General features: G+C 36.1%; 1 protein-coding gene across 1 annotated transcript; it reads right to left on the reverse strand.

The window, feature by feature from the left end:
• Positions 1-4,244: 4,244 nt before the first annotated feature.
• LOC146145651 (alkaline phosphatase-like) lies at positions 4,245-13,211 on the reverse strand. Its single transcript, XM_083390641.1, has 12 exons — positions 13,130-13,211; positions 12,170-12,436; positions 11,043-11,207; positions 10,349-10,427; positions 9,821-9,905; positions 8,618-8,721; positions 7,896-8,043; positions 7,059-7,193; positions 6,488-6,596; positions 5,706-5,849; positions 4,878-5,039; positions 4,245-4,336 (listed from the first exon to the last, which is right to left on the reverse strand). Exons 1-12 carry the CDS (start codon positions 13,209-13,211, stop codon positions 4,245-4,247), a joined length of 1,572 nt encoding a protein of 523 aa, XP_083246767.1.
• Between the last annotated feature and the right edge of the window lie 3,229 nt (positions 13,212-16,440).

Genomic DNA, 16,440 nt, shown 5'->3' on the forward strand with positions numbered 1-16,440 from the left:
AACTACTTCGTGGTGCTTTTGCTTTTTAATTTTTGTATTGTTTGTTTAGCTCAGTGGCTCTCAACCTTCTTTCTTTCGTAGCCCATTTACGTTGTACAACAATTCTGTGCGCCAATAAATTTTTATAAAGAAAAAAACCTATAAAAAGGTTTAGAGCAAACACAGGAGAACATATTTTAAAACAGATTATTTAGTCAACCGTGCATTAGTGAGATACTTGCTGCTGGACAATAAGTGTACATTCCTTTTCAATTCCTCCCTAATTAAGTATAGATAGTGACACAAATGAAACTAAATTTAACTTTTTTAAATTGGTCTGTGGCCCACCTCAAAATGTTTTCATGGCCGACTGGTTGAGAACCGCAGAACTTTAGCTCAAATGTTTGAATGTTGCGATTTGCATACGTAATATATTAAGTTGGCGACATACTTACGGACGCAGAAATTTGAAGATAAGGTGTTTTTGAATCTTAAAATTTTCACTGTGCTGTTTGAAAATAATCCCGTTCCCCTTGGTCGTCTTATAAAACATTTCAATCCTCGGGCGATTTGAGAATGCGTTGCCTTGCTTGAGAAGTGCCTGCGATGATTTTAGTCAAAATATTATTATTTTTTTTTAATTTCAAAAAAGTCAATTTTAATTGTGGTGTTGTACACAAGTCATTTTCTATAAACTTAAGAAGTCAAGTCTTCTGTACATTAACAAAGAATAAAATGTTCTTATAAAAAAAGTCCCATTTCAAGTTCTAACTTACCTCAGTCAAGTCCCAGTAGAATGTCGTGTAAGATAAGTTCGAATTGAGTTATTAGAAAATGCTGCATATTTACAAAAATTACATTGAAACACATAATTTCTAAAGTAATATGACAGCTTCAAGTAAAGTAAAGTCGTTAAATACAGTGAAGTACATTGAAGTCAGGAACTGATAAATGCCATTCATGAGAATGGTTCTTTAACTTTACAAGCGGTTAACATGGACAGTGTCTATTCAAATTTAGCATGTTTGGCTACATACGAATAGGATTTATTTAACTTACGAAAATTTGCGCGGCACTCTTGACAACTCATGAGATATAGCTCTGAAAATTTTGCCTAAAGACAATGTTTGATTTATCTGGTAACTTTTAACAAGGCTATTATAAGAAATGTAGAAACACTTTCACTTGGTAACTGAGAGTCGCAACAGACATTAAACATATGAGTTGATGAGAATGTGGTATTTTTGCGCAATTTTAGTTCTTAATTTTGTATGCAAATATTTCACAAGACATATTTTTGTTTTTGTTTTAAATTTTGTACACTCTGGTACTAATCGAAGTACCTCCGTTTTCAAATCTTTACTAGAACACATGGCTTTATCAATAAGCGCAAGTATCGTAAAATAACTTACAAAGACATTGTGCTGTGCAAGTCGTGATATATAATCAGAATGGATCAACCCCGTCGAATTTGTTTGCAAAGGCCAAATATGCTCGTTTTGATTTACCCATAAGAAACGATTAAACGATCTAATGCAACGCTTAGGTAGCCTACGCCGAAATTAACGTCGCATGAAACGACGTAATGCATAGACTCAGTCGTCTTTTTTTTTGCTGGAAAGTCGGCAATCACTAACGACGCTGACGCAAAAAAAAGACAGGCCCCGTCACCAGTGTTATAATGACTAAAGTCAATAATTGAATTTAGTAGGCTACACTTGAGTCACTGTTTGCAAGTGACTTTACTTAACTGAAGTCTTTCGGGGCAGATTTTTTTATTCATTCGAATTTTAGTCATTAATGGTAAATTTCATTTTTAGAGCCATAATTTCCAATTCCAAATTTTCGAATTTCGTTCCGCTATTGCTTACTGTGACCTATTTAAAAAGCAAAGAAGTTCAGAGTTTGCCTACCTGATTCACCGACTTTAAATTGTTGAGAATAACTATACTTCTTGTGCCGAATCGAACAGACATAATCGGTCCATACTTTAGGCTCCACTTCTTAAAATAATTTGAAGGCCGTTGTGACAACATAGGAATAACTCCCAACAAGGGTACTCCTTTGGGCCCAGGAGGAAATTTCGGATGCGGATTTCTTCGCCATTTGATGTATAGTAAAAAACCCAAATATAATTATCAAATTCCAAGCGCCAAAACTCAGCAAACTATCCATTGCACTTTGTAAAGTCAGTTGCAACTCCATTTTTCAACTGCAATGTTTCACTTAGCAAGATGACAAGTTAAAGTTTAACTTTGAACAATAAGAAATGCTAACAAGAACACAGTGTATCGAATTTTGCCATGTGCACGTCGAATACAGTTTTGGTTGCCGAAGAAATACGGTGTACTTGGCTAACTTTTACATAAAACATGAGCTAATGAAACTATAAAAGTTACCAATAACGCCAACATTGAATCATTTATTATATCAGATAAAACGTGAAAACTTTCTCAATCAACGTGTATAAAAAATTAATAAATTTAGTTAAAATTGTGTTAAGAAACGACTCTTTTTCTCTTTTTAGCACTTTTATAAGCCAATGTCTGTAATTCAATAGCATCTAAAGCAGGGGTTACCGGTACTTTTTTTACCGCGGACCCTTAAAATTTTGCTTCTCATGGACCACGGTAGAAAAAAAAATTTCAAAAATGACGTCATAAATGTACGTCACGATACAAATAGATTTATATATCGGCTGATTGCGGTCCTTAAATATAGATTAATTTTCAAATAGGCCTTTATGGAACCCCTAAAACTAGTTTACGGACCCTAAGGGGTGCATGGACCCCAGTTTAAGAACCCCTGATGTAAAGCAAATGCAATCTTAAGTAAGACACGAGGCTGAAAAATATTTGATAGCCTTTGATTTTTAAAACATCAAACCGCTCTATAACATCTGCGGAAGTCGTTCTGCCAATAAGCTAAAATTTAGCAAATTCCGGAAATATTACACTATAAAACTCAGCGTGATGAATTATGTAGCTTTAAGACCTAACAAAACTTTTTAGATCTTAAAGCTAGATGATTATAGGGTTGTTGTTCCAAGTGCAGAGGCAAGTTTATGCAATCGTTTTTAGAAATTTACACCATAAAAGTCATTTAAAATTAGGCAATTTTCACGATTTTTGGAAATAATAAGCTCAAAATACTCACCAAACCCTGATTGTATAGCACACCTTTCTGCGTTGTACGTTAACTGGCTATTAACTAAAGACAGTTCAAAATGAAACACTTAATCTTAACCCACACGGTTCAGCACGCTACACAAAAACGCCTGTCGTGTTGAATTGCCTTGACTTGTTGGCGCTGTTTCCGCAAAATCGCTTACACTTAACGCCGATATTATTTTTATTGTATTTATTTATTTTTTTTTTGTCGGTGAGTTAACCAGTCAAGATATCGATCAACGTGTGAGTTTCTGCAGTTTTGCAATATTTCAAATAATATGAAGAATCGGTTAGTGATTGGAAGTCCTTGCGTGAACTGTGAGCTTATATATAGTTTTGTAAAATGTGTAGGCATCGCGTGTCAGATTGTTGCATCTTTGACGTTGCGTACTACCTCGCTGTAAAAAGAAACATTTTGCCCAAATTTACTTGTGTTTAAGAAACCTGCAAAATAAAACTCACAGGCAGATGATATCGCATTTTAATTCTAGTATTGTAAAACACTTAGTTTATAAACGACAAAAAGAATAATATGTTTGGTTTGTATTGTTCCATATTATACACAGTAATGCTATTCTATTAGAAATTGCTAAATGTCTGCTATTTAAAAAGTACATTTCAGCAAAGTTTCGGCAAATCGGTTGAGCTAAGTATCGTTACGCTAACTGAAAGCATATTATATATATATATTTCCAGCGCTATAACACGTTATTGGTTTCTGCAAACTTTTATTAAAAAAATGCCCGTACAATGACAAACAAACATAAATAACAAGATGCCCGTGAAAAAAGTCACAACTGAAAGCGAGAGTTATTTTTACAACAAAAACATAAAGCCACAAAGATGAAATAATAAATAGTAAAAAGAGCGATACCTTTACAAGAACACGTATATTTTGGCTAAAAACCGCACACAAAAAAATAAATAAAGCGATGGAGCAAATTGCCTACGTTCAAATTAAATAAGTTTTAAATAAAGACACTTTATCACAGCAGTCGGTAGAAAATGTTATAAAAATAGATGACGTTCCCTGTCAAGCGCGTCAATATTATGTTTGTCGACAAACTGCATATTGCCGACCAGTCATAATTCAGCTTATTGCCGTCTTTCTTTCGTTGTCCTCGCTAGTTTAGGAGGCTCTGAAATGCAGTGGGGCCTGGTTTCGAACTGCTCGTCTGCCGGACCATCTGCAAGCAAACCGTACTTTAGTCAAAATCGGACAAGTCTCGGTCCCAAACCGTAAATTGTGCCAATACGTTAGTTCATTGATTTATTTTTGTATTCAGCAGAATCTTTCGTAAGGACAGACTAAGCATTAAGAATTAGCGACAGTGTAAAGTTTTTTTTTTCTTCTAGTATCCAATAATTGCATTTTCGGCTTAAAACCGGGCGTCATAAGCCGAAAATACAAATTTAATATTTTCTAGCCTTCGTTTAAGGGAGGTTGATGGACAGACTAATAATTAAAAATATAGCGACAGTGTAAAGTGATTCTGGCAAATTATGCTTATTTTCTTATTATTTGCTTAAGAAGATACGGTCGATTTATTTTGGGATAAAATTATCGTAAGCAGTTTAAAAAATATTTTCTCTTACAGAATAAGTACCAATATATGACCGTGATAATGAATAAAAGTGTATTGAAGATTCATGATAGATCTTCTCCATTAATAATAACTTAAGTACAAGTTTTGAGGTTTGCTTTTGTATAGTTGAAACCTGACATACCCATGCATGCCGCATACATCACGACGTGAGCCATGAAGTTTTGCTCGTGAACACCGTGAAACAAGTGCGCCATGGGACCGCTGGCGTACGACAATACGTCCTCTGCGCTGTGGGTCTCACCAGGAAGCCAGAAAACGCTCGGTGGTCGGAAATCGTCTTTTTCTAAAAAAGGGGGTTGGTTTTTATAAAAAAAACAGCCTTACTGAAACTTTTTTTATGAAGCTTCCTAAATCTTTCTTTATGTTTAACTGAAGATGATACAAGCTCGTATCGAAACGTCTTAATCAAGTTGATATCGATCTACTCGGCCCTTTTCGATTTGCAATCCATTATTATCAATCTCTATGTATTTTTAAAATGAGGTTGGACCCAATGCTTGGTAGGAATGCCTATTACTATTTTTATTCCTATGCCGATACACGATATCTTGGGCAGAAAGTTCAATCCTTCGATAACAAATGACGTCATTACCGAGGTAAATCACGAAAATTCATCTGAATTTGCTTTGATAAAATAATATAATGTTTAAAAAATTAAGGCGAAACTTTTACATTTAGGTTTCAATATGTGCTGGTTCAGATGTGATAAGATAAAACTATGTTGGACATTGCCTGCTATGATCATAAACACGCAGTATGTGATATTATTCAGTTTAACCTTATGTGAAGTCTGAACTCCGGTGTTTTAGTGGGATAGAAATGGCGTCCTATATAAAAAGGCTAAAAACTTTATACAGATCGATTGATGGCGGTTTTGGACGGTAATGTCGTGGCCCAAAGCTTTCTTATTTTGAAGCTGTTTGGGCTACTATGCGTTTATGTTTCTTACTTGTCATGGCTTCAGCGTTGTATTTCGAGTAGTAGGCCATAGATCTCATGTACTCAGGGTAGCTCGGTCCGTTCCCGTACACGACCGAAGTGAAATACTTGCGGTCGGATGTTTTCCTGGGCGTTATTGGGTTCTCAGACAAACCTATAGAGAAGATGTATTCAATTTGAAATGACTTGTATCCAGGTTTTAGCAAAAAAAAATAGCGAATAAGATTCAGCATTAATGAATGTATGATGTTAACTACTAAACTGGTCACGAGTTTTAGGAAATGCTGTTATGTTAAATTATTATCCCACATATAGGCGTTATACTACTGAATCGTGTATTTTAAAGGTCCCAAGCAAAGATTTTGGTGCCCTATAAATGTCGTACCAATCACAAATACACTGAACCACACAGTATATTATCCATCGAAAATATCAAGAGTTTTAAGATGATACTTGAGAAATAAAAGTAACCGCAAATTTGTTTCAACCGGGCCACTATTGAGGTCTGAGTCGTCTGACGAACTCTAACTATTTATTAAACACTGAGACACCTTTGAAAATTTAACTATGGAAATTAGTGTGGTGCCCACTCGCTTGGGACTCCAAGCACGTGCTTATTTTGATAAATGGTTAATTCGGCCCTGCGTTAAACTCAAACCATATGTAATTTTCAAAGTAATTTTTAATTCAAAGTAATTTTTTTTATTACTACAAGTTTATAAATTCCTGTGCAGCAAAAGTATTTTTTGAAATGCCAGTGGATAAGCAATAGCTTAGTAAAGTTGGACTTACCGGTTACTGACGTTCCCCGATCTGAGTTTCCTCCAAACATGAACATATGACCGTGATCGGCTGTGACAACAACCAGTGTATCTTCCTCTGACGTCATACTTTTAACAGTCTAAAGAAAAAATCACGTGTGAAAATCGAGCTAATTTTTCGGCGTTTCGGTTGTAGTAAAAATATAAAAGACCAATTATTTGAGGAACTTTTTGTATTTTTCATTCTTTTATTTAAGGTGGTTTTATCAATAACTTAAGAACTAAGGCCCTTTTTAGTTTAAACATTCATCTTATTTAACTTAGTGCTGTTACTTTATTATATTCGTGTTTAGTTGACACTAAAGAAGGTGTAAGCCGTTTTACTGAAACGTTTTAAACGATAAGAATAAATAAGACAATGATTTCATCAAAAACTCTGACGTATAAGTTTAACTTATCAATGTTACCAAAGCTAGTTTGTTGCGTTCCGAATTTTTCCAAATTTTTTTTTTCTGCGATTTATAGGTTTGCAAACTGAAAACAGCTAGAACACATTGCAAGCATTTCCACGTCTTTAACAGTGCAGCAGTATGTTGGCTTACCCTGACGGAATTGTCCAGCTGAATGTATTCTTCCAGTGCGTACTTGACCAGGTTTTTGTGGTGAGCTTTGTCGATCAGACCGCTTTCAATCAACAGGAAAAATCCGTTCTCGTTTTTGCTGAGGATTTTCACGGCCTAAAGAGAAAACATCACAGTTTAAACAGGGACCACAGATAACGAAATGACACAATAAACGTAACACATAAAATTCATAACGCAGACTTCTGGCACTAATCGTTTAATGTACTGATAACCATTGCGGAAATGCCGGTGTACAGGCATAGCACGAGTTGTCTTTTATTCCTAATGCAACTGTTTTTTATTGCCATTGGTTTAATCTCCGCCGAACTAAGTGTGGTTACCTTCAATTGTTAACTTAATATTTTTACCAAATTTATCTTTCAAAATAAAAATCGCGATCGCAAATCATAACTGGTAATCATAATCATAACCGTCCTTGTACCCCTTATCTATTGAAAAAAAGCTAAAAACCTAAAATATAATCGCAGCCGGTTGTTTTTATTTTTCTAAAACAAGCTTTAATTTTGAAATCATTGCTATCCACGGTCTAATCAAAGGGCATAGAAAGTTGTTCTTTTCGTTTTAAAATTGTCCAACAGTAAACCTCCCTTTAATGCATTGCTATTGTTTTTGACTTGGCCATTAGGAACCCGTTCTATTTCCCGTTGACTAAAACCCAAATAAAATATACGTCCAACAAAAAATCATGACTTATGCCCTTCTATCCACTATAAACCAACTGATCATTTAGTCCAATAAGGACCCATGACTTCGCGCCTTCCAGTATATATGATTGAAAAAATATTTCCAACTTACCGCTTCGACCATTTCGGACAGTGTTGGCTGGTCCACAGGCCTCGGGTTCTGCAGTCTGAAGGCCATCTCTCCGGGAGCGAACAAGCCCATCAAGTGATCGGTGCTGTCGGCGTCGACGCTGAGCAACTGTCTGCGGTCTGTCACGTACCTGTGTACAATCGAACCTTTAGTTTACTTGTGGATATCTCGCAAACGATCACAGCCAGACAAACTCGCGAATGAGGGCCCTATCGACACTTATTTACGGTTAAACGATCATGATGATCTTGGACTTATAAATTGCAGTGTAGTACAATCGTAAGAAAACATTATATTAGGTACCGCTATTTATTACAGTATACGACGTTGTAGCCTACCTTAAAACTAGAGTAGAAAATGTAGAGTATAAACTCAATGAGTGTTCCGCTATTTAATATTGTATACGTCGAATTACAAGTCTAAGTATTAAGAGTATTAATACTTAATGATGGACTAAATTCTACGCCTGCCTATATTGTGAACTACATACCACATTACGAACCTATATAGCCATTGGGAGGCTATAAACATATTTGGAGTAGGAAAAATGGTTACCTTATATGATATTCAGTGGCTTAAAGTTTAAAGAACAGACACCACCGTTTCCTAATGTGGCTGTTGTTGATTGGAAAAGGCAAAATTTGAATTTTCATGATCCAGGCTAAATTCTCTTACAGTGAATCATAATCTACATAATTGCTCACCTTGCAGATTTGTTAGATTTGGCGAAGGAATCCACCCAAAGTTGAGTCAGATTTCGACCGTCACGACGTTGTTCCATATGTTGGGTGCCACCTCCCAAAATTACCTGAAAAGTTTGTTTTTGAATTAATTTCCGTGTCAAACAAAATTATAAATAATTTCCATGTCTTACAAAAACATATACGCTCTAGCGAAAACGTGAAGCTTAGCAGCACAGAATAGAAGGAAAATTTCATACAATTTACGTCCAACTTGTTAAAAATTTTACATGGTAGCTAAACTTGTATATGACTGAAACTAGACGAAAATAAAACACACAGTAAACAAAAACAAATGATTTATAGGTCGGTAAACCAGAAAAGGGAAAGTTTGCTGAATTCATATAAGTTGAGCCGCAAAGGAAGGGTTTTTTGTAGGTATCTGCTGACAAGGTGAAAATAATGCGTGAGTCACTTTCTGAGCTAATAGCATTTTTACGAGTGTTACTTTTAATTTTCGCTTCCTAAGCAAGAAAATGCGTGGCTATATGTAGCTGTTGTTTCTGTTTTGCAAATATGCAGATTTTCAAGTTTACGGTGCTGGGTAATCCGCAAGAATCTTGATCGCTATTGTATTTCATTACATTCGCACGATTTTAAACGAGATTGTATAGCGGCAAATGTTTTGTCGAGTCACCAGTTTCGAATATCCCCTTGTGTTGTTTTTTCACTGAAGCAAAGTTAGACTTGTTGTCGAACATTAAATTCGCTTATTCAGTTTTTTTTCGCCTTTACACTGCGGAAATACTTTTTTCAACAAATTTTCGTTATTGTTTGTTTTGCGAAAGCCAAGGACAATAAATACAGCGTTATTGTTCGAGGCGCTATAGAATGAATGCTGACATACCTAAAGTTGCGCCGAACTCATCTAATGATTGTTTAAAGTTAACCAAGACTATTCAATTTTTTTCTAATCGTATGTAGAGTAAAATATCTTCATTGCAAATGTTTTCCATTGTGGTATAAAAAATGATTCAGATTGGCAAACGTTTTAGTGAGGGGCTCAGGTAGTTTAATTCCCGATTTTACCCAACTATAATACTTGCGTTCGATTTAGTTTTTTAGTGGTATTATAAGAGCTTAAATGAACATTTAAAGAACGCAGGTCGAGCTTTACTCTTTGAATAATCTAAAATCACGACTTATATGCTTCGTCTGTTTTCGCACCTGAATGTCGTTTCTCTTCTCGTACAGCTGTTGGGCAATGTCTTTGCAGCCGGCGTATGGCACCCTTTTGTCGTCCAACCACGTCCTGCAAAGAAAAACGTAAATCGTGACACAACCAAAATAAAAGAAAGGGTTAACTGCCAACCGAAATGTGATTTTTAACACATACAGCAATCGATAAAACCTGGTCTTATTTTAGTGTGAAATTAAAGCCAATATACCATTCGGTCAAAGTAAGACAAAAACATTTTTTTACGTTTAGAAATATGTTTAGGTTTTTTTCTATTTCTTGAACCAAACAGTTATTTTTGTCCCAATGTTTCAGATAAAACTTTAGCAAACCGCATTAACACCATGGTATATAAGTTTGTATATTTTATGGTACCGTAAGGTTTTTTTTTCTATTTTTTAAACCAAACAGTTATTTTTTTGCCAATGGCCAGATAAAACTTAACCAAACAGTCTAAACATCCTTTACGATTTTTAAACAAAAATCGCTATAGTTTGTGAACTTTATTTTAAACGTACCTTGACGGTACTTTGGCGTATGCAGCACCCGGGGTGGCGTGTTGAACACGAGTGGTTGTCACGATGCCAGTCGATTTGCCTGTTCACCAAAAACGGAAAACGTGAATTTAGTTTGAGGTACGAGTTGGCATTTGGCGGAGTAAACTATATATATATATCTGTGCAAAATGAAAACTAAAATGGACAGTTCATCGTGTTCAAATCGGCATTTACTTTGCTTGGATGAAATTAATAAAAAAGTAATATTATAGATTTACTTGTATAATAAAACAATTTATTGCTGGGTAAACAAGTGGCACTACATAACAGCAAATTGTATTGAAACCGTGGCAAGCTTGGTGGCACTATATAACGACAAATTGTATTGACATGTTGAAAATGTATAAAGAGTTATTTGAAAAGTTCAAAATGATACTTACTTCGGTATGGGCTTTGATATTTTTATTACGTCTTACTACAACCACCAACCGTTATGCTCCAAAGTGTATTGACATAGTTTGTCGTTATATAGTGCCACCTGATTACCCTATTTAGAATTAGACAAATACACCCATTTACAAAGAGTTTACTGCTAAAAAAAATGTCATCCTCAAATTGACTAACAAATTAGAAGTCTTATCTTAAGTGAGGGTTAAAAATTCCAATACACCATCTTGTTAAAAAAAGTTGTCGATATCGTTCTTTCGACTCTTACCCATTTTAGCCGCCTTCTCCAGTACGGTTTCAAGTCTGTTTACAGCCTGTTGTGATCTCCAGCAGCTGTTGCCCTTTGCCGTAACCCCAAGCATCCCAGCGTTGGTCTTGACTCCGGTTAAAAAGGCCGTTGCGGTTCCAGCGCTGTCGGGCGTCTGTTTGTTCACTGAAAATGACATTTTGGTCACATTTTATTTTTCAAAACTGTGTGCGGTTGATATGTGCGTCGTTTACGTTAGTCAGTATAGGTGATTTGAAGGGCTAACCACATTTTTTCACTCTTATGTGTTTTATATGGCAAAACCACGAGTCATGCGATGCATCGGTCGTCATTGCGTTAATCTGGCTTTAATAGTTGGTGTGGGTCAAATTGACATTTAAAGCGGAGTTTTTGCAGAAAGTGTGTAACTACTAAATACTAGGTTTCCGACTATGATTAAAACACTAAACATGAGTCATTACTACCCATTATTAAAGTAACGCGATCACACAATGTTCCTTCCGTTTTTGGCTTCGTTTATATTCAATACCAAAAAAGCAAATGCAGTGCTTTGTGGGAATGATCAATATCTTCAAAGGATCATTTCTGCAATTGCCAGGCACAACCGCTTTCTATCAAGTTAAAATTATCATAAAGACAAAAAAGCGAAAGGCAATTTTTGCGTTGTATGCCTATATTTAATAAAACTGACAAAACAAAAACACCTTTATTTTAGAATTTTCCCAATGTTCCAGATAAATTTTACTGTTCTCAACACCTACCCCTCTAAAACATCCATTATATGTTTTTCTTTGCCTTTTGGTTCCGTCAATACTTTTATTACATTTACTCTTCAACACAATTTCCCGAATTACTTTTATTTTGATTGCAAACATCGCCTTTGTCAAAATTTCTTCTAAATAACCCCCAGAGATTTTCAGAATTTTAAAGCGCAAAGATTTTCAGAATTTTAAAGCACGGGGATTTTCAGAATCTAAAGCCCAGATATACTCTTATCAACTTGATCATAAAAAAAAATATACAAAGCGTCGGTAATGTCTTTGCATACTTATACAACGGTATACAACGAAGCGCACATATCACGATCCCCCACCCCCTAAAAACAACAAAAACATTGCAGCACTTACGGTTGTAGTTCTTGAGCACGCCCACGTGAGGCAGCTTCTCGATCTCGGTCACAAATTCCTCGCCGTTGGCGCCGGCCCGCTTCTGGCCCATGTAGACCCGGCCGGCCGTGCTGGTGGCCAGGCTCATGCCGTCCCCGATCATCATCACCACGTTCTTGGCCTTGGTCTTCTTGATGTTGTTCTCGAAAAGACCCACCGCGTTCATAACGTCGCGTTCGCCCATCGCTCGCCAGTAAGGGGCTCGCTTTTCGCGCTCGGGAATCTCGACTGATGGTTAAAGAAGAGAAATTTAAAAAGATAAATAAATAAACAAAAAAAGGAAAAATAATTTAAAAAAGAGTGTTAGTTAAGAAAAAAATACTAAAAAGCATTCTTAGTTGTTTATGCTGGTGCACTTATCAGAATGTTTTGCTTTTTTTATAATCCAAAATAAATATTTTAAAAAAATATTTAAAATATATGTAAAAGCCGCTAATGTTTAGTCGGAGTTGCCAAATTATTTTACAAAGGATAATCGGCCCGCATTAAACGAACTTAAAAATACTTCTGACCATTCCGTATATATTTAGTTCTTTTCTTACCTGCTATCGCGTATGCGGCACACAGCAAAGTCAACAATAATAACTTCATTTCGGTGTGTTTGTTTTTGTCTTCTTACGACAAGTAGTAAATTTTTTTCGGTCGGCAATAAATTATTTTCGGTCGCTAGTTAAGGTTTAATAAATATTTTATATCTGAAATAAAATTAAGAGCAAATTGTTAAACTCGTTAATATATGCAGTGATATAGTTCACACAATACTTTCATCGCTTTTTAAAATTCGCCGAAAACCTGTAAAGTGCGTTTTAATCGATCTTCACCGATTAAGCAACTGGTGCCTTGAAACTCATCTCGCCTCATTTATATAGAGCTTTTTTCTGAAACCGAGCCAGATGACAACTTCCCCTTTTGCGCTATCACCTTCCGGAAAGCTATTTCGGTCGGCTAGACGGATATGGCTTCGCCAGTCACCATTGCGAATTAGCATGCTCATGCATGTCATCTGTTCAACCATAAAACTTATTCCGGGTAACTTATTACCATTCTGCCGCCAACTGAGTAATCCTTCCCTGATTAGCGATTTTATTGCGGCGTTCTAGCGGGGGTCGTGTTTGATTTTTTCACCCCTATCGCAGAAAACTTCCTTCCTGAAGAAATGGCGGAACAGCCCGAAGCGCCATTATGATGTAACAGGTTACGACGCGACGAGCCAATGCAACAATACGCTTCCAGGTCTGTGGGAACATCGTTTGGCCCCGGGCCACCGCAAGACTCGGTGAAAATGTCGCGTCCCCACCGGCCGACCACTTATGAATTAATGGATTAGGCCATTACGTCACGGCGCGTGCGGTTAGAATGCAATTAAGGCACAGTGCGCTTTTAGTAGGTCGGTGAGGTCATCTAGTAGTCTGAGTCAGAGATTCGGCCAATCTGGTCGGTTCTCACCTTCCAATGGTTATGACGGCGTTTAGCTGACTGGAAAATCCGGCGTTAGTCGCACTGTTTTTGCAACTGTGCTCGAATTACCGTAAATTGTTTTTTTTCCAAAACGTGTTGGCTTGTCAACATTAAAAAAACTTTCGCTGAAAAACTAGTTTTAGTGAGAAAGGGGTCAAACATACCATATATTTTTAGCGAGTGGACCAACATATTTAAATATAACGGGTTATAGGATACATAGATATTCATTTTTTATGATTTGAGAAAATTCCTAATGCCAAGAGTTTCATAGAGACCACAACCCGAAACCTATAAAGATACCCATCGGTTTTTGCGCAACATATTTTAGGGATGCCTCCCTGTTCATAAATTTAATTCCCGGAACAAAAGTTTAACAGGTAATATTTTCTAATCTATTCACCGAGACTGCGACAATCTGCATACAGTAAGACGATTTTGCCAAGATCGTCTTTGTACAAAAGTAACAGTAACCATCGGTTGCGTTAAATCTCTTTGAAGTGGTTTCGCTCGGTCACCTGTCATTCAAATAACATCACCGAGATGTGTTTGAAGTGCGAACGTTCGTTGGAAGTGTACAATTGCGTTTCTCAATATCAGGAATCTCTCATTTTTCATTTTAGCCCGCGCGATCAACTTTCAATAATAATCTGACGCATCAAAGGTAAGTCCCCGTTTGTTCATAAGAGTATACGGCAAACGTAATTTCCCGCTAGGTAATGTGAGTACGCGGATTAATGCAAGACAATACAACCACCTTAAATAGCATTTCGCTTCGGCGAGAGTCATAAGAAACTTTGGTTTACGAAGTTTTCCTTACAAGGCATATTAACAAGAGGCGACAAATCTGTAAGTCTACCCCGTGGCGATAAACATCCTAAAGCTATACGAGTTACGTGGTTCTATGCTGTGGCCAACAATAAGGTTAACGTATATTGTGGCAAACGTCATTCACAACCTGTAAAAAAATGTATATTGTTGGCAAAGAGTATGCCAATAAAGGTATACCGGCAAAAAAAATATATAAAAATATATATTTTTTTTAATTTAGTTGAAACTGCGCTTGGGAAACATTATAAAGAGTGTCATGTCGGTATAACTAAAAAAACACGCAGCAGCTGAATACCACTTTTAATTCGTTTTGCGTCTTTTTACGTATTAGTGCAAAACAGTAATATTAGACAGGTGTGATTGGGAAATAAAAGTATTTTCTCTATTTTTAGGCAACTTTGGTTTTTAAATAAAGTCTAGGGCCTCCTGTCGCTTTTTCGGACGATATAAACCCTGTTTTCCTCATACTTTATATAAGGACATAACGACAAATGTTCCCAGAAAGCTAAGTGCCCGAAATAGCGTTACGTGGCATGAACTCACAAAAGCAAAAACTTGTTTTGGCATGTTTGGCCTTTCTGCGCATACTAAACTGACACGGACTATCGCTGTATCAACCTTTTCTCAAAAAAAAAAATCGGCCTTATAACAAGTAAGTTTTACAATATTTTTGCGTAAATCTATGAACCGCAATTTTGCTATCTTCATATAAAAAGCGATGCTCCGACAAAAAATTGCTACAACTAAAATATTCTCAAGACGCTCTTCAGATTTCTATTAAATAGCCCCAACAGTTCCGCGATCTTTTTAAAATGCTCCTAATTCCCAATGCAGGAACGCCTTAGCAACAACGTTATACGTAATACAATGAAATCATGCATCCGTTAATCACCGCAATCTCCGATTCGTAACAATATGATTACGTTTAATTCCTTATAAGCACAATGCCTGTTGACCGTCTTAACGTACGGTGTCGCTTAAGATTTTGTATTATTTCAATGTTCTGTCCTTAGAATACTGTGAGACAATGGGCATTGTTCAATTTATTTATACCATGTATCCCTTGATCATCTAATAACGTGACAAATATTTGTTGTAATCAGTTTACAAAAACTGATAATTCTTTTACAACACCTAGAAAATAGTACAGAGCAGCATGGTTTAATATGCTTTTCAAAATTCCCGCCAAATCAAGGTTAATATTGTCAATCATCAAATTTTTTGGTTTCTTATATTTTACATCGCGTTTCTGCCTTCGCGTCATTTCTGCTTAAAATAGATTTTTTCCTGCCTAACTTTCCAGGTTAACTTTCCCGAAAATTATAACGTGACTTTGCGCTCGAAAAGAGTATTTGTAGAAAAATAAGCGCAATGCCATTTTATATTATCGCTAAGTTTTGTCCTGGATTTTTCTATTGTGCAACTAGAGGAATTGTTCCGTTCTTTTGATATCATGTATCCCCTTGATCAACGAATAACATGACAAATACTTGTTTTAATCCGTTAACAAAAACATAATTTCTTTATAACAACTCGAAAATCGCACAGCGCAGCAATGACTAATATGTCTTTCAAAATTCCAGTCAAAACAAGGTTAATGTTGCCCAACCATAAAATTCCGTAATCAAAACTAATCGTGTGAAGGCAATTTTTTTATTTCTTCTGTTTTTAGCTCGTTTTTCTCAATTCGCGCACATCTTTGATTAAAATAGATTATTTTCTGCGCAATTTTCCAGGTTAACTTCCCCCGGAAATTAGAACGTGACTTTGTTCTGTTTGACAAAGTCTGTAATCAGAACGCAATTTTAATCTTGTCAAGTTAGCCTTGCTTAAATTTGCTGTGCCACCTTGGTAACAAAAAGGCTACTATTGGTTTAAAACAGATCTTTAATTGTTTGTTTAAAAAACTGCCATTCACAAAAACTTTAAATGTCTGCACAAAA

The sequence above is a fragment of the Ascidiella aspersa genome, chromosome 5, assembly GCF_963924565.1.
Source record: "Ascidiella aspersa chromosome 5, kaAscAspe10.2, whole genome shotgun sequence".
Lineage (NCBI taxonomy): Eukaryota > Metazoa > Chordata > Ascidiacea > Phlebobranchia > Ascidiidae > Ascidiella > Ascidiella aspersa.

What these genes read in the sequence shown, in the direction of transcription:
- LOC146145651 (XM_083390641.1), bottom strand. Translation starts at nt 13,211, where the DNA reads ATGACATGCATGAGCATGCTAATTCGCAATGGTGACTGGCGAAGCCAT. An exon ending in GGAGAAGGCGGCTAAAATGG is followed by an intron (nt 10,428 to 11,042) that starts GTAAGAGTCGAA and finishes TTTGGTGAACAG; the next exon opens with GCAAATCGACTGGCATCGTG. An exon ending in TGTCCGAAATGGTCGAAGCG is followed by an intron (nt 7,194 to 7,895) that starts GTAAGTTGGAAA and finishes TTTTCTCTTTAG; the next exon opens with GCCGTGAAAATCCTCAGCAA.